We start from the raw sequence: 21,773 nt of genomic DNA, 5'->3' as shown, positions 1-21,773 counted from the left end.
TAGAAGCAGAAAACAGACTCAGTCAGCATTTATTACGTTTTATTGAAATGACCACATACAGCACTGGTACTTCACTGGTCTATGTCTTTAATCTGCTCTTCAATTATTGACACATTGGTGTACTCGTGTTTATCTAGTCTTGTACAAAAAAGAGTTACTGGCAAGTCGGCAAATGTACCACACCATCTTCACACTTCTGACGCATTCCCAGTGTCCCAACGGGTCTTCCTCTGAAACACGTAAACTCGATTACATCACCATGTTCTGTATACAGTTTATCATCTCTTGAAAATCTGAACTGAATATTATGTCTGTTCATGTCGTCTCTATTCACAGTGCAGGCTTCTGTAAGACATAAAAGATAAACAGTCTTTTAATGTTAGTAAAATACATGAATGTACAGAATATTGTGTTCTGTAAAGGACTCTGTGGCTACCAATAAAATTGATTTTCTCCTGCCTAATTCTAAATTGTGGTCAAACACTGGAATGGTACACAGATGATCTACTGTTGCTGTTGCTCTTGTGGGGTGATTACATTCACTGTTAATTTTATGTAATATTTCTGTGACTATTTTACATGCTGAAGTCCTGTCCATCCCAGCCTGACTCCTCTCAGCCTCACTACAGTACTAGACACTTTAATACCCACCTGCACAATGTACATTTTTCAGATGTTTCAATTTGAAATTTCCAGATTGTCTTATTTTATTTAATTCACTTTTATGGTTATATGTATATATGTTCTCTCTTTTTGCATGTACATAATCTTCTCTCTCTCTTTTTACACAGTCGAGAAGTGCGTCAGGATACATTTCACTGCGTGTTGTACTCGTATAACTATGCATGCGACAAATAAGGAATCTTGAATCTTGGAAGTCACATTTCAATGTAAACCTACTCATTTATTTTACTCATTCTCCAAATAAGTAAATTAGTTTCTGTTATTTCTTTTAGATAAACATACAGAATTTCAGGAATCTGGATCACTTGTTGATTTTAAATTGTGATTTGATTTCATATCTTGCTGCTAGAATTAACTTTATTATTATTTATTTATTGTTATTTATTGCTGTCAGTTTGAAGTGAGCTTTGTCCCAAAGGTTTTGAATTGCAGTTCATCGGTCAAATGTGATATAATAACCTTCAACAGAAATGATGATTTGTTTTTCAGACTAAATATTCATTTAAGTCAATATGCTGTTATTATATCTCTAGACTGCACACTTTGTTAAATGAAGAATTAATAATTAATCAGAATTCCTGCTTGCACCTTTCACTCCAATACTTAACACAGTTCTGAGGTTTGAACCACACACAGTATCATAAATACTTCAGTCATGCTCTTTGAACTTTGAAAAACTACCTAAAAATCCTCCATATATACAGCTTCACCAAATGCAACAACTACATGTTTTTTACTAGATTATTACTAGAATCAGCAGCTGGGATGTTAACAGGTTTTTGAGGGAGACAGCTCATTCACTGGTTCCAGCGTCCATTCACCAGCTGCTTTTTATATTAGAACTGATTTGAAAACTTTATTATTTACTAAATATATCCATAATTTGAGTCTTAGAAACATTTCAGACCCACTGACCTTACTGGCCTAAAAACCCAGATAAAAAAATTACAGCAGGGCCCTGTACCACAATTCAACGTCATCATGACTATTGTTTAGAATTACCTGAAGTCAACAGAAGAAACAATTAAAGAATTTCTTACTTGATGCTCATCTCATCAAACAAAAGATTTTTTTCAGTAAACCTCAGACCCTACTAACCACACAGTGAGAAATGATTTTGTACCTGGTGATTTCTTATGTCAAACACAACATGCCTCAAAGCGTTTTATCCCCCCAATACCTAGTGTATCATATTTGATAGATACAGCCTTTGGGAGTTTTTGATCTATGACATTAAGTTCTCAAAAATCCAGTCTTGCTTTTTTTGGACAAATTTCCAAAATTCAGCTTAACAGTAAAGGGTTCTGGACTTTCTGTCACAAATGAATGTTTTTGTCTGTATTTTAAATGTTTTCAGTGTACACCACCACAGTGGATTTTAAACTGAACAGTCAAGATGTGTCATGTCTGTGTGTAGGCAGGCAGGAAGAGAGGACCCAAAATGCAGGACTCACTGAGGCGGAAGTAACTCAAAACACACAGCTTTATTGCTGGTAAGAAGCAGAACAGAAAAACACTAACTCAACTGGAAGAACAGAATAACTAGGCAGGTAGGCTGGCTGGCAAACGGAACACACAGAGGAAGCGAGGGTGAACAGACATTAACGACGCGACACCGAGTAGGGGAAGACACAGACACTAAATACAAGAGGTGAACGGAACGAAGAGGAAACAGCTGGGAGACACGGCTGACGCTGATTACACTGACGAGACAGGGAGAGCACAAAGCTGAACGCACTGACATAGGACACAGACCTACAAAATAAAACAGGAAGCACACGACAGACAGAGACACAGACTCGTAAACAGGCATAATGACGTCATGGGCAAACAGAGGGACATACGGGCAGAGAAGACTAAGCACAGGCAACCTAAACCAAACATGAGGGCAAGATAACAAAACCTAAACCAGAAATAATCATCATCGTCATCATCATTGGATAACTAAAGAATCAGAATATAATTATAATCAAAACGGTATCACCAGAGAATAAGAACTACTCCATAATACAAAAATAAACCAAAACATAAGAAACTCAAAATACTGGGTCGAACCGACCCAGGACCGTGACAAGATGTTTATTGAAGGGCTTCAACAAAGTAATGCATTCGCTGTTTGTGAATAACATATTTAATTTCATATTTTATACATAGTTTCTCATCTTGAGAGGCTCACAAGCAGTTGTGTATATTTTTGTAAATATCGATCACACCTCTGGAATTAAACAAAATTAAAAAACAGAAACCAAAATGACTTTTTACGTTTCTCTTCACAGAATGAAATATAAAGAAAACTTTTACTTACGAAGGCATCTAATCTCTCCAGTCCATTCACCATGATTACATGTTTTGAACGGTCCACCCTTCATGACGTAATAATGCTGACAGATATATTCAACCTTTTCATTATGTTGGTACAGCTGTTTAGTACTTGTTTTGGTGTCTCCATCTGAAAGAGGTGGTGGCCTCCCACAACCCTGGGCACCTGCAAAAGTGTGAGCAATGGAGAAAAAAAAAGTTTAGACAACATTTAGTCACAATAATTTTTTAGTCACGTTTTTATGTTCATATACCGTCACATATTATTTTACATTTCAGGTGAAGTTTTCATCATGCAATCCGAGTGCAGATCACAGCCTTTAAGACTGCTTTGTCATCCTATATATGTAGTTCTGTTATGCTTAGAAAGCGGTCAGCACTCTTTGTAACTAATGATAAACTGTGTTGTACTGGTATCAAACTCATGTTGCTGTTGAAATGATCTGCTTCTTTGATATATTCATCTACTGCCCTCTCCCACATCTTACAGATCCTATCCTTTTAATTGTTTTAATCATTTTATTGTGAAAAAACAATTTTTTTTTTTTTAAAGTTCAAACTCTTCTATGGTTCGTGTGTGCTCATCAGGTTCTCACATTTCCTCTGACATGTCCATAGCATGTTGTATTTCCCTGTTCCTCCATGTAACCCATGTTAACTGGTGATGAAATGTGTGATGTCTGTGGCAATGATAGAGGGCCACTTAAAAACACTGAAATCGTGGAAAAGCAAACCTGACATTAAATCTCTCAAAGTGTGACTCAAAGACTGCAATAGTGTATCTAGGAGAAGTAGTGGGTGGTGAACAAGTGAAACCCATCCACTTAAGAACTGAAGCCATTGTGATGTTCTCAGAGCTGCAGCACAGTTTGGGGATGGTGGGTTATTACAGAGGTTTCTATAAAAACGAATTCTTCTTGTTCGTATTAATATTATTATTTAATGATATAACTGCAACTAACCCTGAAGTCTACATTGTGGTGTGTTCAGGTATAATCTTAAATGCACCACATTTCAAACAGTTTTGAGCTACTGTCTGTGTTAGTGAAAACAACTTTTCAGCGTCACACTTAACCAACTTCTCAGATTTAATAAACTTGTCAAACTGGTTCCAGCGGCCCTCCACTGGCTGTTTGTTTACTTAGAACATATTTAAAAACTTTGTGTGCAACAAAAGGGAAATGTAACTCACGGCGGCATCTCATCTCTCCAACCCAATCACCATCGACACAGGTTTTGAACGGCCCACCCTCCATGCTGTAGTCTCTGTCACACACATATTCGACCTTTTCATTGTGTCTGTACGTGTTTCTAGTCCATGTTTTGGTCTGTCCACCTGAAAGATGTGGTGGCGTCCTACATTGCTGGGCAGCTAAAAATTGTGGGCAATAACAGAGGAAAAACCAACATTAGATAATATTTTGTCACAATAATCACATTTTCACTCTGACCTGCTGTCATGCATCATTTTTCATTTGAAGTGAAATATTTGTCATACACCCTGTGCATCACTCTCCTTTACCTTAACACTGTGTGGCCATGTGTGACAAAGAATTAACCAGAAACAATGTTCACACAAACTAATTAGCACAAGAGCAGATCAGGCAGAGGACATTTTACTGATAACCTGAAATATGTTTTTGCCTCAAAACAAACCATTAATTTCTGGTTTAAAGTGTGTGTAACTTACACTCATACACACGACACCCCAAGAAATACCAAAAACAGCAATAGCAATCTTTTTCCATCCTTTGTACTGATAAACAGTAAGATCACAAGAGGACAAGTGTTGTACCTTCACATGTGGGACGAGGATTGCTCCACTGTCCATTTTCCAAACATTCAAGCGTTGCATTCCCTTTGATGATGTGATTACTGTTTTCACAAGCAAATGTTAAATGTTGTCCTTTTTTCATTTGATCGTCTGTTACATCTGTGGTGATTGTTAGACCTGCTGGTGTTTCAGGGACTCTACATTTCTCTGTTTTGAAAAAGAGAATCTGTTTTATTGTGAGGTTTACATTATAAACATGAAACCAAATCAGATTCAAAGTAATAAGACACTTTCTCACTACATTTTCAAACTAAGCAAGTTTTTCTTTAAATATTTATTATTAATAGGCATTCAGTTTCTCATTGCTGTAATTAAGAAGTAATAAATGTCCAGTCTTTTAAGAAGTCAGAAAAGAATGGCAATTCTACCCTTAACCAAGTGTAGAGAAAAAAAGATGAATAAAGATGAAATATGTCAGCAGGCAGAATGACAGCCAGCAGTGTTTTTAACTTGACTCCAGTTTTAAATCTTATTCACTGCAATAGTTTATTTTGATGTACTATAGTGAGCTCTTTTTTTCATAGGTATTGTTTAGCTGAGTTGACGAATAACTGTTCAATTGCTGGGAAGTATATGTTAACACACACTGAATGATCCAGATGAACAAACTACCAAAACATCTGTGTTTATAGCAGTGCTAATGATTGCTGACGATCTGTTTAATGTAGTGAATTTAATTAGCAGCACCTGGCAGAAAAATACAACCTTAATTCCTATAAAAGTTCTTCACACTTGAGTCTTCTAATGTGGACAATAGTTGCCCATTATTTCCTTTAAGCAGGGCAGACTGATCAACAGTGAATGAAATGATATCTCGGCAGAGAAAATTCCCTATTGTTGACAGATATTGATAACCACAGCTATCAGTCATTGGATATCATTCGAAACTGAATAGTTTTGAACAAAAACCCGATATTCTAATTTCATTCTAGTTTCAGTGTGCATTTTTGCCTTAGACAACTAAGCTTTCAAATCCCCTTGTTAATTTTAGATTAAAATGGTATCAAGCTTCAATCATTTACATTAAACCTCAACAAATCTCCTTTAGCTACAGCATAACAGGGAGAACAAAACTAGCAAATATATATTTTAAACTGGCACCTTAAACTGGTGGGTACTTAAGGGACTGAACATTTCTGTGTTTTGAAGAAGAGAATCTGTTTTACTATGAGATTTACAGTATGAACAAGAAACCAAATGTGATGCAAATATCTGAATAAATCAGCATTACATTTTCAATATATAAAAAAAACTTGAAAGTAAAAGATTTCAGTATAAAAAATACGTTCATGAAGAGACATTTTCCAAATAGACAGGTGTCTCTTTCTTAAAATGATTAGGAAAGATTAAAAAGATGAAAACTGGAAAATGTATCCAGTTCAGTAATATTTATGTGATGCTAGTTCACAACAGCCGTTATCTCAAGAACCTACAATATTAGACATAAACAGCAGATCAAAAATATAGGATTAGGATTAGAATACTTCCTATGATGACTTTGACCTTACAGGGTTCATCAGGATCATTATATTAATGATTTATGTGATACAAGGGCAACAACACAACTGCTACAGAATGCTGATGTTTTCCTGCAATACAAAATTGCTCCTAACAGCAACTTAAAACAGAAACCCTTATCATAGTCACAGCTCATTTCTGTTACCTCACGTCATTGTGGTAATAAAAGTACACATACCAGAGCAAGAAGGAAAGGGGGAATTCCATTGTCCATTTTCTAAACACTCAATTTCTGTAGACCCAATTAGTACACGTGTATTGCTGCAAAGAAAACGCAATTTATGTCCAGTCGCCATTATTTCATTTGATGGTGGTAATCCAGCTACGTAGAGATGAGGATCCATAACACCGATTTTACAAGATCGATCTGAAAAAAGCAAAATATGTAGAATATATGTGAGTTTATGTAACAAAGCTGCAAAGAGCAAGCAAGAGAGTAGTTGGTTTTAGTGAACACCAGAAGAGCGGAAAAAATCATGAAATCTTATTGGATATTTAAATTATGCTTCAAAATACACAAAGATCAAACCTGAACTATTGCCATATTGTTTAAACAGGCATTGCATTTTGTCAGTAAAGGGATTTAAACATGTTCTTACCTATGCAAGTCGGGAATGGATTATTCCATTGTCCGTCTTCTCCACATATCAGCACAGAAATTCCATTCAGATACTTCCCAGGACCATCACAGCTGAATGTGAGGATGTGATTGGGACGTATGGGAATACAATTTTCTGGTAAACCTTTCACTGTTAACCCTTGAACTGTAGGAGGAGGGTCACATCTGGAAGATGAAACTAAGGTAGAAGAAGAAGAAAAAAAACAGTTCAAAAGGCAAGATTCAGATGTAGAAATCACTGGCCAGAATCTTTATATTTGCTGCAGTTTTTATATTTGCCAGATCATGTCAGAATCCATTTTGCCAGGTTTCAATGTGTGTCTGTATTTGTGCTGGAGACACGAAGGTTCAGACCAGTGGAGATAAACCACTGTCAAAACTACAGCTGTGGTCAAAAGTTTTACAATCATCACGGATCAACATGGATATCATTGTAATTTTGGGCTTTGAATGATTGTTGAAATCCTGTTTTTAAGTGTGGAATGACTGATTTAACATTGAGCACTCAATTTTTTTTAAAAAGATGTATGACATGCAATCATTCCACCCTGGAATGGAAAACGTTTATCTAATTTCCAGGCAAATAGTTTCAAAATATCTGCCCTTTGCAAACTGTTTACAAGGACATCCTGTGTAAGCAAACCATCTGCTGTGTCAGTTTAACACGCTAAGATTTAATTCATTAACCCTATAAGTTCCCTTATGTAGGGTGGCTAACTTTAACTCTAGCCTATATTTTGGTGAAAGAAAAAATACAATGCTTCTGGAAAAAATGTGAATAGTTTTTGACCTGTCAGTAAGTCTGACTTTTCTGTCACAGTCTGGCTGAGGCAGACTGTATGTGTTGTGAAAAAGGACTCAAGTGCAAACCAAAAACTATGAAACGTGATGTGGATTAACAAAAAACAAGCAGTTTATTAAGGCTTGCAAAATAAATACAAACAAAGGGCATGGGTGAAACTAAACAATAACCTAAACTGGGTGAACTAAAAATTAAACATGAAAAAACCTTAAACATGGAGAACTGACATGATACCTAAAGACATGGTGTGGACGAGCAGACGACCTGAAGGAATGACTGAAAACACATGGCACAAATAATTTGTGTGCTTTCTTATTTGTTGCAGATCACCTGATTGTTCTGTAAATAGATTTAAACGGTTATATGCCTGAGGCATTGGCTGCATTTTTAGTTAAATAGTACCATATAACTTTCTTTGCAAAACTTGTGCATAATATTTAGAAATGTACAATTTCTATTTGCATTTCAAGTTATGAAAATGATTCGTTAAACATGTTTGTGGGTTTTACAGTAAAAAAATATAACTTTTTTCTACTCGGATTTTGAATTTTTTCTCTGAATTTAGATCAACTATGGTAATATAGTATGCCAAAATGAAAAAATAACTCAAATTTCAGATATTTCAGGTTGTGCTGAAAATAATGATACCAAACAAGTAGTCAAAAATGGCCAATTATACCCTGGACCCCAGAGGGTTAAACTGATCTTTCTGACATCGAGATGCTGGGTCATATTTCATAATTACTTGACAGAAACATTGTTGAATAAAATGATGACTGATGTGAATTCAAATATATTTGGAGTCTGATCTGACATGACAAAGTCTCTACATATTAAAAATCATTTAGAATTAAATTCTGATTTTGCCTGTGTGCAGGAAAAATATATATAGAAATAAAGACCGTCATAGCAGTCTTAATGAAGGCAGGACACATCTGAGTAAATGAGATTATATGTCCAAGGAGATAATACCAAATGAAGTTCATACGTAAGTTCAATAAGAACAATCTGTAGTCACACATTTCTGCTTCCCTGGTGTTTGTTGGCTAATCTAAGCTTTACATCATTTCCACTTTCCCATGCTGTGAAGCTAATTGTGCAATCACTGGTCTAGCCCAATCAGATTTCTGCTGGCTGTCTTCCGGCCAATCAGTCTCCACTCCATGTACTTTAAATCTCACTGCTCATCGGTCATTCTCCCAGGCTTCCATTCAAGCCTCAATCTTCATTTCCAGAGTGTAATCACCAACAACCTAAATTGAATTCTATAGATCAATAAATTATGTTAAATTCATTTTAATGATCTCTGCTTATTGAACTGTAGTCATTCACATGAGAGTGAGAGAAGAAAAGAAAGCTTTTGAACTCACGGTAGCACGACCCCCTTTGGAGTGGCTGCCAGCCCTCAGTTGTACATACGTATTTGATGGTGAGAGCTGATGTATAGCCAGGTTCGCAAGCAAAATGTATCATGTGTCCTGCTTGATACTGAGATGTTCTTGTCTCTTGTGTTACTTGGGCATGGGGAACATCTGGAAGCGTTGAACATGCTAATACACAAAACAATATAAAATGGGAAAAGAAGAGAAAAATACACAAAGATTGAAAACATACTGAGTGACTAAGCCAAGATATACATGTGTGTATAAGGAAATGACTACCCGTCATTGCTACGAACGATAGTAATGCCAGTAATGTGCAGTTGTGTTAGGACAGGCAACCTGCGGCTCCGGATACGCATGCGGCTCTTTTGTCTTTATACTGCGGCTCCAGGTGGTTTGGGAAAATAAATTAGAAGTATTTAGCTGAAGTGTATTTTTTGTATTAGTTCTTTTTAAACTTGTAGTTCTAAATTGGAAGATTATTGTGACATTGAAATATAAAAATAGAATTATATTTTATTTTTCATCGCTCAAAATAAGCGTCACACTCGCGGAAGCCGGTATACCCGCCGAAACGCCGTGCATTTATCGAGACTTTCAACCCCAGGTAGGCCAATTATGGATCTTCGGATCCACATTATGTCACCAGCTGTTCTCCTCCGTGAACTATGTTAAAACAAACACCGCTCACGCCTCACAGATGACAGCTTACAGTCCTGCGTAAAGATGAAAGTGACTTCGTACAGCCCCGATTTGCAGACGCTGTGCGCAGAGGTTCAGGAGCAGAAGTCTCATTGTAAACATATCACAGCAGACCCGACAATGTTTCCATGGACACGCTTTTCAGCATCTCTTTATTGACCACTCTTCACACACGGTTGCTGTAAGCATACAGCCGGCTGTAGCTTTTCAGCTCACAGTCCGACAACACAAGAGCAGAGAGAGCAGAGACTTTAAGTAGACGAGGCGTGATTGCGGGTCCCGCTCAGGTGCGTCCGACTCCCATGCAGTGGCGCTGCAGACCACGCCTCGCCACACACATTAACCAGGTAAAATACATATTTAGGCAGAATTTTGCAAATATCTATTTTTCATTTTTTAGCAGCATAGTGCTGTATATATTGTAAAAAAACAATATATACAGTGTTATTTTCATTTTTGATGTCAACAAGTATTTGCGGCTCCCAGTGTTTTCTTTTGCGTGGAAACCGGGTCCAAGTGGCTCTTTGGGTGTTAAAGGTTGCTGACCCCTGTTTTAGGTCAAGGGTTGTTGAGGCTGGCTGAGCTCTGCTGGCCATCACCAAATTTGAGCAGAGGAACATGGGTAATCATGCTTTGGAACAATCTTTCTGATGTGATACTTTTTTACTTTTATAACCAGGCCTATTGTGTGCCTCCAGAAAATGTACCTATTTAGCTCTAAACCCAACGCCTTACCTGACGTGTAATGGGTCGATCCTATGAAAATCCATTTATTAATGCTGCTCTTGGTATGCTTTACAACTTTTTGTGTTTCATTTTTTTAGCTTTTCACGTGACATTTTTTGGGGGTACATAGCATGTAGTATGGTTGGGTTAGAGTAAGAGTCAGGGTAATGCTGTCATTAATGAACCCTAACAAAAACAAAATATGCACTCTGTAATATACATAATTGAGGTATTCATACACTTTTCATGACTGTAGAGTTTTTGACGATTTAGTAATATAAGAAAAAAAAACACATTTACATGAGTTATTACATCCACAGTGCAGCAATAGCACAAGTTTAGTTAGTGATGATAAAAACATGAAGCCATGCAACTTACAGTAGCACTTTCCCTGATGGACAACCAGCCAACCATCAGCTGTGCATACAAATTTCGAGATCTGATCTGATATGTAACCAGATTCACAAGAAAAATGTATCACATCTCCTTCCTGGTACACAGCTTTGCTGGTTCCTTCTGACACATGAGCGTGAGGAACATTTGGGAGCTCTGAACACACTAAAAGAGAAAAAGTTACAATTCGTCACATATAAAGTTGTTAAAAAACAATGACTGAAGCTCTACAAGGAAAACAGTTACAAAATCAAAGTATGTCTACAACCATTCTCCTAAATGGTTAAGACCACAAAACAGTTGCATCTACATAATTTGTGGATATACTTCACCTAATAACACAGATAGCAGGATTTATGTTTGACATACATAATTAAAGAGTAATATAAGAAATGTACCATTAATTACCATTAGTGGTAAAGGGAAAAAATAAGTATAAGTATAAAATTACTAGAGCCCCCCCCCCCCCCCCTTCAAAGAAAACCCCCAAAATAAAACAAAAACAAGCAAAAAACCCATAGCAAGTAGTAAAATCATCTATAATTACTATTTTGTCCTACATTATATTACTACCATATATATGTATGTTAACACAAAAATATACATATTTTAGGGTTGTGTGAATGCATGTAAATTCAAATAGTTGTAATAGTGTAAAAATAAGACAATTACATTCATACTGTGCTTTTCCCCCTGCTGTAAGTAAATACCTGTGATGACCACACGCAGTGTATATGTCACTCTTCTTAAAGTCTAACTGCCTTTCCACAAAGGTAAAACATGTGATTTTAGGTACACTGAAAAACGATAATAGATCACTTTACCGTTTTGTGACAAAGAAACTTCCACACACCCCCACAGCTGGAGAAACAGAAGGATTAAAGACAGCTTCATGTTCTTTTGACGAATGCTTTCTGAGGAGAATTTCAGTAGCTTCATTGTTCAGTGACCTCCCCCAGCTCGAACTCCACCCAGAGAGATCAGGTCACAGCACAGACTGTCCAGTGGCTCTGTCTAAATGTCTCTATTTAAATACAACCTTGGACTCCTGTTGTACAAGTGCTACGGAGAAGGACTGGATAGGTGGTTAGGTGTACAAAGCACAGGACTTTCAAATGTACTTTGCTAGCGTTTACAAAGAATTTTCAGAAAAAGAGAAGATATCCAGTGATGCGCAGTTTTCTTGCTGATAGAGCCTCGCTGATGCCAGGGGTTAAGGGAGAATGGCCAGAATGCATCGAGTTGGTGGGAAGGCAAAAGTAACTCAACTTAAATGATAAGTGGATGCTGGACTCCAGGCCTAAAAAGACTGTGGAAAAGGGGTTGTTTCATTGTTAGGCCATGAAACCCAAAGCCCCAAGACTTTCAGCAGAGTTAAACTTATGTAAGAATTAAAACAGACCCCGTGATGCTTTTATTAAAATAACATTACATGCAATTACTGTTACATGTGTGTACATGTGTGTGCTCATCTAGGTTACAAAAACACTTTAATAGCAGGTATGATCTCCTGCCAAAGGGAGGGAGTTTGTTATTTTATTTATTTTTTTACTTCTTTTTGTTATCTTTATTTAATCAGAATATGTTCAGACTGGAAAGATAGGGCCACCATTTTGTGTATTTGTCCACAAAGGATTTATGAATGACTTTGATTTTACACAAAAAAAAAAGATGTACTGGAAGAACACAGACTGAGTACATAGGCTTTTATTAAAATGACCACACACATCAGTGCACTAATCATTTATAGATTTGCGTGCTCATGCTCATCGTATCCAATAGACAGAAATGTTACTGGCATGTGGGCAGATGCATTACGCCTTCAATGCACGTCTGACGCATTTCCAAACTGCCAACACGTCTTCCCCTGCTACATATGAACTCAATTACATCATTATGTTCTGAATACAGCTTATCATCGCTGACATATCTGAATTGAATATTGTGTTTGCTCATGTCTTCTCTATTTACAGTGCAGGGTTCTGTAAGAGTTAAGAGAAAAGATTTTGTTAATGTCAGTACAGTACACCAATGCAGGAATGCACAACATATATCATATATAACTATTCAAGTCTTGATTACAAAGGCACAGTGCTTAAAACCAAGCAAGTCTGATAAAATGCAATCTGTATCTGTATCAAAACTCCAGATATAGTACAGACCTCACACAATATCAAATTATGAAAGTCTAATGTTAAATTGTCTTAATTTTCCCATTTTTTAAAATAACATAAAACAGAGCGCATCTAAGAACATGAAGCCCCCAAATTCTGCATCCTTTCTCAAATAAATTATGTCAACAGCTTGAAAGGCTGATTCCTGTGTAAACTCAATTTTCTCTAAATTTAAGAGTAAAAAAAACTTGGGACCCCTAAAATACTTTTACATATGCAGAATCTTAGAAAATACAACATAATATAGCTATAACTTACTGAGGCATCTCATCTGTCCAGTCCATTTACCATTTTCACAGGTTTTATATGGTGTACCTTCCATTTTGTAGTAATTTTGACAGATATACTCAACCCTTTCTCCATGGCTGTATTGCCTTTTAGTACTGATTTTGGTGTCTCCATCTGAGAGTGGTTGTGGTTTCCCACAACCCACAGGATCTTAAATAAATATAGACAAAAAACAAACAAAAAACTTGAAATTGTTAATATAACATTTTTTAATATCTACTCACAATACTATTAGTACCATTATGCAACATCTTACAGTAAATTTTTGTGTAAATCTTTTAGAGATTCAACTCTCCAAATTACTGGGGGTTTATTCCGACTTCTCTTTTTTATATTTACAGCTGTTATTAACATGAGCAGCTTATCTGGGCGCTTATTACTGACTGGGCTTCGCATATGTACATGACATTTCCTACACAGTGATTGTAATTAGGATCAACCGCAAGACTTGTCCAAAAACATTTCCCGTGTAATTTTTGCCTGAGTAAAAGTAACCGTAACTGTTTTGGGGATTAAAAAATGTGATTAAAGCCTCCTGAAATTGCAGTGCACTGTGACTGGATGATCTTTTCTTGTCACATATTACGGGTGAGTTGACATAGAAAAAAACTGGCTTACCTCCGCATGTTGGAAACGGATCGCTCCACTGTCCATTTGCCAAACATTCAACTGTTTTATTGCCTTGCATAAAGTGGTTACGTCTAAGGCAAGTAAAGGTTAGCTTTTGTCCTTTCTTTAGCCGATTGCCTTGTATGTGTGATGTGATTCTTACACTGTCTGATATTCTTGTGACTTTGCATTCATCTGTTTTAAAGAAGACAGTCTTTTAATCTTTCAGTTTAAAGTGTAATGCAGCAGTAGTCTAGACCCAAAGGAACCAAATAAAATGTAAATCTTAATCGTTATATAAGTTTAACAAATGAAATATAATGATTACATAATTGTTACACAAATATATGGACATTTAAAAAACATGTCAAATCACGTCAGCTTTTCTCAGTTAAAGTAAACCTACCAGAGCAGGATGGAAAGGAAGCATTCCAGTACCCAATTTCTAAACACTCGATTACTTCAGAACCTTCCAGTTTATACTGATCAGCACAACGAAAATGTAATGTGTCCCCAGTCCTTATCGCTTCATTCCCTTGTGGTAATCCAGTTACCTGCAGATTAGGGTCCATTACTCCAACTGCACAAGGGATTCCTGAAAACAATAAGTAAAAGTCATTATTGCGATTGTAGACATAATAAAGTTTTTTTTATTATGCCCTGTGAATGCTACTATTAAACATGGAGAAGCTTATTTAAAGATAACCAAACATGCATTTTGAGAGTTAAACACGAGCAAGGATACTTCCTTTATACTATTTTTATAGTTTTGCACATAGCGGCTGCAAAATGGCTCCATAGTGCTCCCCTCTGAATTGCAAGAAAGCAGAATGCAAAGAATGGACTATGCAGAAATATAAAGATCTACATCTTACTGAGGCATCTCATCTCTCCAGTCCATTGACCATTTACACAGGTTTTGTACGGCCCACCCTCCATTCTGTAGTAATCCTGGCAGATGTACTCAACCCTTTCACTATGACTGTACTGCAGTCTGGAACTTTCCTTCGGGTCTCCATTTGAAAGATGTGGTGGTTTCTCACAACCCTCGGCAGCTACAAATATGGGCAACAAAAATAGAAGTTTAAAAATGTTTTCATCACAATAATCACATTTCACCATGAGTGACACATCACTGACCTTGATCAATTAAATTAAATTAATTACGTTTTATTCATATACCAAGAATTCATAAAAAATGTTTTTGCAAGAGGCTTCATAATGTAAGGTGAAGACGCAAGAGCACAAAAAGATAAGGAAAGATAAATAAACTATATGAGAAAGAAGCAAGTCACAAATAAATAGAGGGGAGTGAAGAAGAAGTGCTAAAAGTATGAACCTCTAGTAGCATAACCTGAATGCCTGATAACAGCAAAAAGATGTACTGAGGTACTGGACTGTAAGTATATGTTCATGAGTTCAAGGTTCATGTAAGAAAAAAGCCGAAAGGTGTATTAGGTGTCCTAAGTCAGTGTTTCCCAACCTTTGGGAGCCACGGAACATATTTCACATTCGAAAAAACATCACCAAACAAAAATGCCACAAAAGTATATTGATAATTTTTACCTGCACACCAAGCATAGCAGAATTGGTTTGATCTGCTCCCAGTATACCCTTTTTGCTTTCTTCTGACCACTACTCATGCTAGGGCCTCCATCTGGGTCAGAATTTTCCCCAGGACCAGGTCAGACTGATTACTTTTTCTTTTCAAATATTTATCTGTTGCTATTACGTGCTCCATTGTTTTACAGCATGAGTATTATGTAATTTCTTCTTTGTCTTCTTCTGTTTTAATGGCAGTTGGCAACCCATTTAATTAGAGCAGGTAGTTGTACTACCCTCTATTGGAAGAGAATGAAATTGTTCTGCCCATTACACCGATCGCTTAGAGTAGTAATCAGGTGGAATCAGATAATCTTCCATGGCACACTTGATCATTGCTCACAGCACACCTATGTGCTGCGACACAGTGGTTGGTAAACACTGTCCTAAGTGACTGGTTGGGTTATATACAAGCACCAGTTCTTGCTTTATATGTCATGTGATACCATCGCAGGTGCAATATGGATCCACAGGAATTGGTACAAATCTTGAGCAATATATATTTAAAATGTAGTACACAGGGTATATACAGCAAGCTCATTTCTCATACCTAACAGGACGACTGAAATTTTCACATTTTTCGAGTGTAAGCAGAGGACCTTATAAATATACACTGTTAAGCTAGTTCAAACTACAAATGTCGATAAAAGTAACATTGCTGGTGTGTTGACTGAAAGACTTACTTTCACATACTGGCACAGTACTACTCCATCCGTCCAACTGACAAGTTCGGGTGCCATCGCTATCTCCCATTGTATACCTGCAATTACAACTCATATCTCATTTTGTATTTTCACCCACACACTAAAATTTATAGAGTACTTGAGCAATCATTTTGCTTCCAAGTAACCATTTTACAGGATGAGTTCCTGCCCCAAGTGGAGGAGTTCAAGTATCTCGGGGTCTTGTTCGCGAGTGATGGGAGAAGGGAGCCGGAGATCGACAGACGGATTGGGGCTGCAGCTGCAGTAATGCGGACGCTGCACCGGTCCGTCGTGGTGAAGAGGGAGCTGAGTGTAAAAGCGAAGCTCTCAATTCACCGGTCGATCTACGTCCCTACCCTCACCTATGGCCACGAGCTGTGGGTAGTGACCGAAAGAACGAGATCGCGGATACAAGCGGCAGAAATGAGCTTCCTCCGAAGGGTGGCTGGCCTCTCCCTTAGAGATAGGGTGAGAAGTTCAGCCATCCGGGAGGGGCTCAGAGTAGAGCAGCTGCTGCTCCACATCGAAAGGAGCCAGCTGAGGTGGTTCGGGCATCTGACAAGGATGCCCCCTGGGCGCCTCTTGGGTGAGGTGTTCCAGGCATGTCCCACCGGGAGGAGGTCCCGGGGCAGACCCAGGACACGCTGGAGAGATTATATCTCTCGGCTGGCCTGGGAACGCCTTGGTATTCCCCCGGATAAGCTGGAGGAGGTGGCTGGGGAGAGGGAGGTCTGGGCCTCTTTGCTTAGACTGCTGCCCCCGCGACCCGGCCCCGGACAAAGCGGATGAAGATGGATGGATGGATGGTAACCATTTTAAGTTGTCTTGAGATCGGACATCAGTGATTGGACACTGAATTATTTTTAGGTTTTCCCTTGTACCTAAACCACTTAACACTGTTGATCATCTGCTGTTCACTTAAGCCTCATCGGAAAAGACCTGAGTGGAAGTGTGGCCATTCTTCAGGAAGGGAAACTGGGAGAAAAGACTGAGGTATGTCAACCTAACACAAGAAGTACAGCAAAAATCAGCAGAAACAGATCTTGGAACTCACTTTCACAGTGAGTTCTAAATTTATGTTTAAACATTTTTAAAAATAAGCCTGAACTCTCTTATGCAAGCTTTCTTGTAATTTCTTTAATGCAGTCTTAGGAATAATGTAGTTAATGTAGTCTGCCAGGCTTCTTCAAAGCTCCTTTGAATAACGGCTTCCTTTTATCCCATTCTTGTTGACATTTTCCAAACAGCATTGTTGTACGGGACTTTTGTCTTAAAACAACTTGAAGAGTTTCTGTTTTAACACACAAATATAAGCAATCCTCATGGGACTTTCAGAGCGTGTACATTATGTCACTGAATTATTATAGATCCACATACCCTAGATTGCAAAAGTATTTGATAGCTGTTCCAAAAACGAGCTCTTCTCCGCGGATAATTTCATAATAGCCATTGGGAACGTCCTCAGGGAGTTCACATGGCTTTACTGAAAAAAAAGAAAAGAGAATATTTTTCATGAGTAAGTATGAATTAGACTTTATTCTTCTCTTATTATTGCTTATTTTTAATTGAAATCAGGTGCTTGCCGACAGTGACATAAATTTTTTACAAAACTCTTTGTTAATAACAGTGTTGAAGTGTGGGTACAATGTTATTGATGCAGGGATTTGAGGAAGCGATTTGCTATTTTCATACAATAGATTACTGTTAGCAGCATACTGCAGCAGTTTTACAACTGTCTCAGTACAACTCTTTCTAATTCCAAAAAACTAAAGTTTTGGGATAAAACTTTGGTAATTGATATTTTGTGAAATGTTATGAATTGCATCTTAGAAGGGATTAAGGATTATTTGTAACCCTATAAATACAGTCATAAGAGTAACAGCAAAATAGCAGGCAAACCATTTAACTTACAGTTGCATTTTCCCTGACGCAAACTCTCCCAGCCAGTATTTGTGCATATATATCTGAGGGTTGGACCAGATATATAACCAGTCTCGCATGTGAAATGTATCACATCTCCTTCGCGGTACTCAACTTTTTTAGTATTTTCTGACACATAGGAGTGAGGAACATTTGGAAGCCTTGAACATACTGAAAAAAACAACATGGAAAGAGACATATGCATAGATTGACCAAGGATTCCAAAAACATTTATATTACATATAAATGTAGATGTAATTTTGGAAGACATAGTAGAACAAATAAAAAAGAGGGTAAGTAGAAGTACAAGAAATGTCTTCTCTTTTAAACTAAACAAAGAACACAGCATTTAAAAAAGTCTGACTTACCGTTTTCTGAGAAAGAAACTTCCACATGTCCCCATAGATGGAGAAACAGAAGGATTAATGACAGTCGCATTCTGTCAAGTGGACTGCAAACCAAATTTTCACTGTGCACAAATCCTTTGACAAACTGTGCGTTTTCTGTGCAGAACTGCTGTGTGTTTATCACAGTATTTGAGGCCAATGGTTAAAATATGGACTTCCCTACTGGAATTGCACAAGCCTCAAAATGACATATCGCAAACAACAAGTTTCACTGAACACGCCAGAGGAGTTCACAGACAACAATTCACAAACCTCACCCTATAATAATTTATAGACTTTATAGAGTTGATTTCTTTCATTGCCTATAAAATAATTTCTAACATTTTACAAAAGAAGGTTTGTGTCCTCTTTCAAACATCATATAAATTAATCCGTCTATTTTTATAATTAAATTAAAATATGAGATTAATTAGTCCTGAAAATATAGACTGGTGTATGATGCTCAAAACAAGTTTGCAAAATGTAACAGATGTTATATCTTATTTTGTGATAGAATGATTAGTGTTCGCTGAAAAGGCTACTGTGCAGTTTAATCACCACGACTAGTAAGTCATAAATGGAGATGGTACTGAGGTACAAAGTCCATTGTAAAAGTCAGCCAGAGATTCAGGTCGGTAAATAGTTTTAAAGAAGTTGTTGTTTAAGAGAACATCTTTAAATTCAAACATAACCAATATCTATGCCCAGGGGTCGGCAACCTGCGGCTCTTTAGTCCTTATAGTGCGGCTCCGCGTGGTTTGGGAAAATAAATTAGAAGTATTTAGCTGAAGTGTAGTTTATTTATGTTAGTTCTTTTTTAACTTGTAGTTCTAAATTGGAAGATTATTGTGATATTGAAATATACAAATAAAATTATATTTTATTATTTTTTCATGCTCAAAATAAGCGTCACACTCCAGGAGACCGGTATACCTGCCAAAACGCCGTGCATTTATCGAGACTTTCAACCCCAGGTAGGCCAATTATGGATCTTCGGATCCACATTATGTCAGCAGCTATTCTCCTCCGTGAACGATGTTAAAAACAAACACTGCTCACGCCTCACAGATGACAGCTTACAGTCCTGCGTAAAGATGAAAGTGACTTCGTACAGCATTTGCAGACGCTGTGCGCAGAGGTTCAGGAGCAGAAGTTCCATTGTAAACATACCACAGCAGACCCGACGATGTTTCCGTGAACATGCTTTTCAGCATCTCTTTATTGACCACTTTTCACACACGGTTGCTGTATGCATACAGCCGGCTGTAGCTTTTCAGCTCACAGCCCAACACATACCAACACAACAGCATAGATAGCACAGACATTAAGGCGGTGAGGCGTGATTGCTGGTGCCTCTCAGATGCTTCCGCCTCCCCTGCAGCGGCGCTGCAGACCACGCCTCGCCACACACATTAACCAGGTAACATACATATGTAGGCAGAATTTTGCAAATATCTAGTTTTCATCTTTCAGCAGCATAGTGCTTTTTTTCCAATTATTTTTTAAAAGCCAGGTCAAGGCTCCAAAAGCTCAAAGGCGATATAAAGATGGCGGCTCACAACAGTTTTTGTTTGCTACATGGATCATCTTAGTTCAGGTTGGTGTCTTTCCTTCTGTAATATTTCTTTAAGAGTTCAAAATGTGTTAATTACATAAATGTAATTTTCTCTGTAGCAGCTTAGTTGTTCACACAAAGCATAAAAGTAAAAAACAATATATACAGTGTTATCTTAATTTTAGATGTCAAAAAGTATTTGCGGCTCCCAGTGTTTTCTTTTGCATGGAAACCGGGTCCAAATGGCTCTTTGGGTGTTAAAGGTTGCTGACTCCTGTCTCTTTTAGAGAAATTTTCAACCAAGATGAAATTTAGTTTTGAAAATTTGAAAGAACTTTTGTCATATATGAATTTTTAGGAACATAACACAGGACATTATATATCTTCAGCCTCTGCTTGTTGTTCACCTTTACCATATGATTTTCAATGACTCCATGTAATGAATACATGGTTTTTCATTAAACTCCTTCATGTAAAATCTTACACATCATATACAGAGTCATTACATGATGAAATACAAAAATATAAACATATTTTAGTGTTGTATCATACTGAGACATTTCATTGATTTGGTCTATTCACCATTATTGCAGGTTTTGAATGGCTCACCTTCCATAGTATAGCAGTAGTTTTGACAGACGTACTCAGCCTTTTCATTATTTCATTGTTCATGATTTTCATTATTATGCATGGACCTTATGCAGTGCATGGGCACTGCTCTTTCTCCTATGAGGCCACATAGTCAGTGTGTCATGTTTAGACTCTGGGCTTGTGTCTGAATGTCAAAAAGTGACGGAGTGGAGAGTCCAACTGCAGGTGGTACCACTTCGGGAGGGTGGAAGTTGACCTTGTTGTCTCCAGGGAGACAACACATCGCCACCTGTTCTTCTTCCTGGAAAACGGCAACTCTCCACTGGTGTTGGTCCACAGGGATTGGTGCAGGTTGCTGCTGTACGGGAATTGGTCTTCCTTTGATCCAACCCTGCTTTTCTTCCAGAGGCTCTGTCAAATGCCACCTATCCCAGTCAGCTGACCTATGGACAGCTCCCACTCAGGGCTGGGACTGGGTGACAGCTCAGCTTTGTGCCATGTTGGTGTACGTCAGCATAGTTGGGAAGGTTACTTTTTTTTTTTTTATGTATTCATTTATGCAAGTTTCAAAATTTTTACACATTCACAAACAGCGGGACAGAGGAACACAGACAATAAAGACAATAACAACAAAAAAAAAAAAATCAAAAACAAAACAGGAGCAAACAAACAAAAAAACAAAAACAAAAAAAAAACAGAGCAACAAACCCCACAACAGGGTACACGGCCAGCACTTATTAAAAACAGCAGAGAAGAAAAAAAAGCAACTGGTATACATGTCAAACAACTCACAATCTAGTGAGTCCAATCCACAAAATCAAATCCAAAGATCGCTAGGAGGAGCTGATAACAATTATGCAATAACAGTTATGGGCAACAGCTCAGAATGAAAGCAGTTAAAACAACGTGGTCAGGACCCAGGGCGTGGACTGTCCTTCTTAATGTGGTCTATAAAGGGCCCCCAT

General features: G+C 37.6%; 2 protein-coding genes across 3 annotated transcripts; both read right to left on the bottom strand.

Moving 5' to 3' along the window:
• Nucleotides 1-22: 22 nt before the first annotated feature.
• On the bottom strand, nucleotides 23-11,956 carry LOC113009638 (complement factor H-related protein 5-like). Its single transcript, XM_026148081.1, has 9 exons — nucleotides 11,804-11,956; nucleotides 10,965-11,144; nucleotides 9,147-9,326; nucleotides 6,955-7,152; nucleotides 6,534-6,722; nucleotides 4,799-4,984; nucleotides 4,196-4,375; nucleotides 2,990-3,169; nucleotides 23-345 (listed from the first exon to the last, which is right to left on the bottom strand). The coding sequence occupies exons 1-9, from the start codon at nucleotides 11,916-11,918 to the stop codon at nucleotides 155-157; spliced, it is 1,599 nt and encodes a 532-aa protein (XP_026003866.1). The 5' UTR covers nucleotides 11,919-11,956; the 3' UTR covers nucleotides 23-154.
• A 714-nt stretch (nucleotides 11,957-12,670) lies between these two features.
• On the bottom strand, nucleotides 12,671-18,829 carry LOC113009640 (complement factor H-related protein 2-like). 2 transcript variants are annotated; one of them, XM_026148082.1, is made up of 9 exons: nucleotides 18,645-18,821; nucleotides 18,268-18,447; nucleotides 17,734-17,839; nucleotides 16,336-16,412; nucleotides 14,926-15,105; nucleotides 14,457-14,645; nucleotides 14,060-14,245; nucleotides 13,412-13,591; nucleotides 12,671-12,961 (listed from the first exon to the last, which is right to left on the bottom strand). In XM_026148082.1, exons 1-9 carry the CDS (start codon nucleotides 18,712-18,714, stop codon nucleotides 12,771-12,773), a joined length of 1,359 nt encoding a protein of 452 aa, XP_026003867.1. In that variant the 5' UTR covers nucleotides 18,715-18,821; the 3' UTR covers nucleotides 12,671-12,770. The 2 variants fall into 2 exon arrangements, with proteins under 2 accessions (XP_026003867.1, XP_026003868.1); XM_026148083.1 differs by lacking the exons at nucleotides 13,412-13,591; nucleotides 14,060-14,245; nucleotides 14,457-14,645 and having other exon boundaries at nucleotides 18,645-18,829.
• Between the last annotated feature and the right edge of the window lie 2,944 nt (nucleotides 18,830-21,773).

This window comes from Astatotilapia calliptera, chromosome 17, assembly GCF_900246225.1.
Source record: "Astatotilapia calliptera chromosome 17, fAstCal1.2, whole genome shotgun sequence".
In the NCBI taxonomy this organism is placed as follows: domain Eukaryota; kingdom Metazoa; phylum Chordata; class Actinopteri; order Cichliformes; family Cichlidae; genus Astatotilapia; species Astatotilapia calliptera.
Note: the sequence above shows the minus strand (reverse complement) of the source record. Positions and strands in the feature narration are given on the sequence as shown.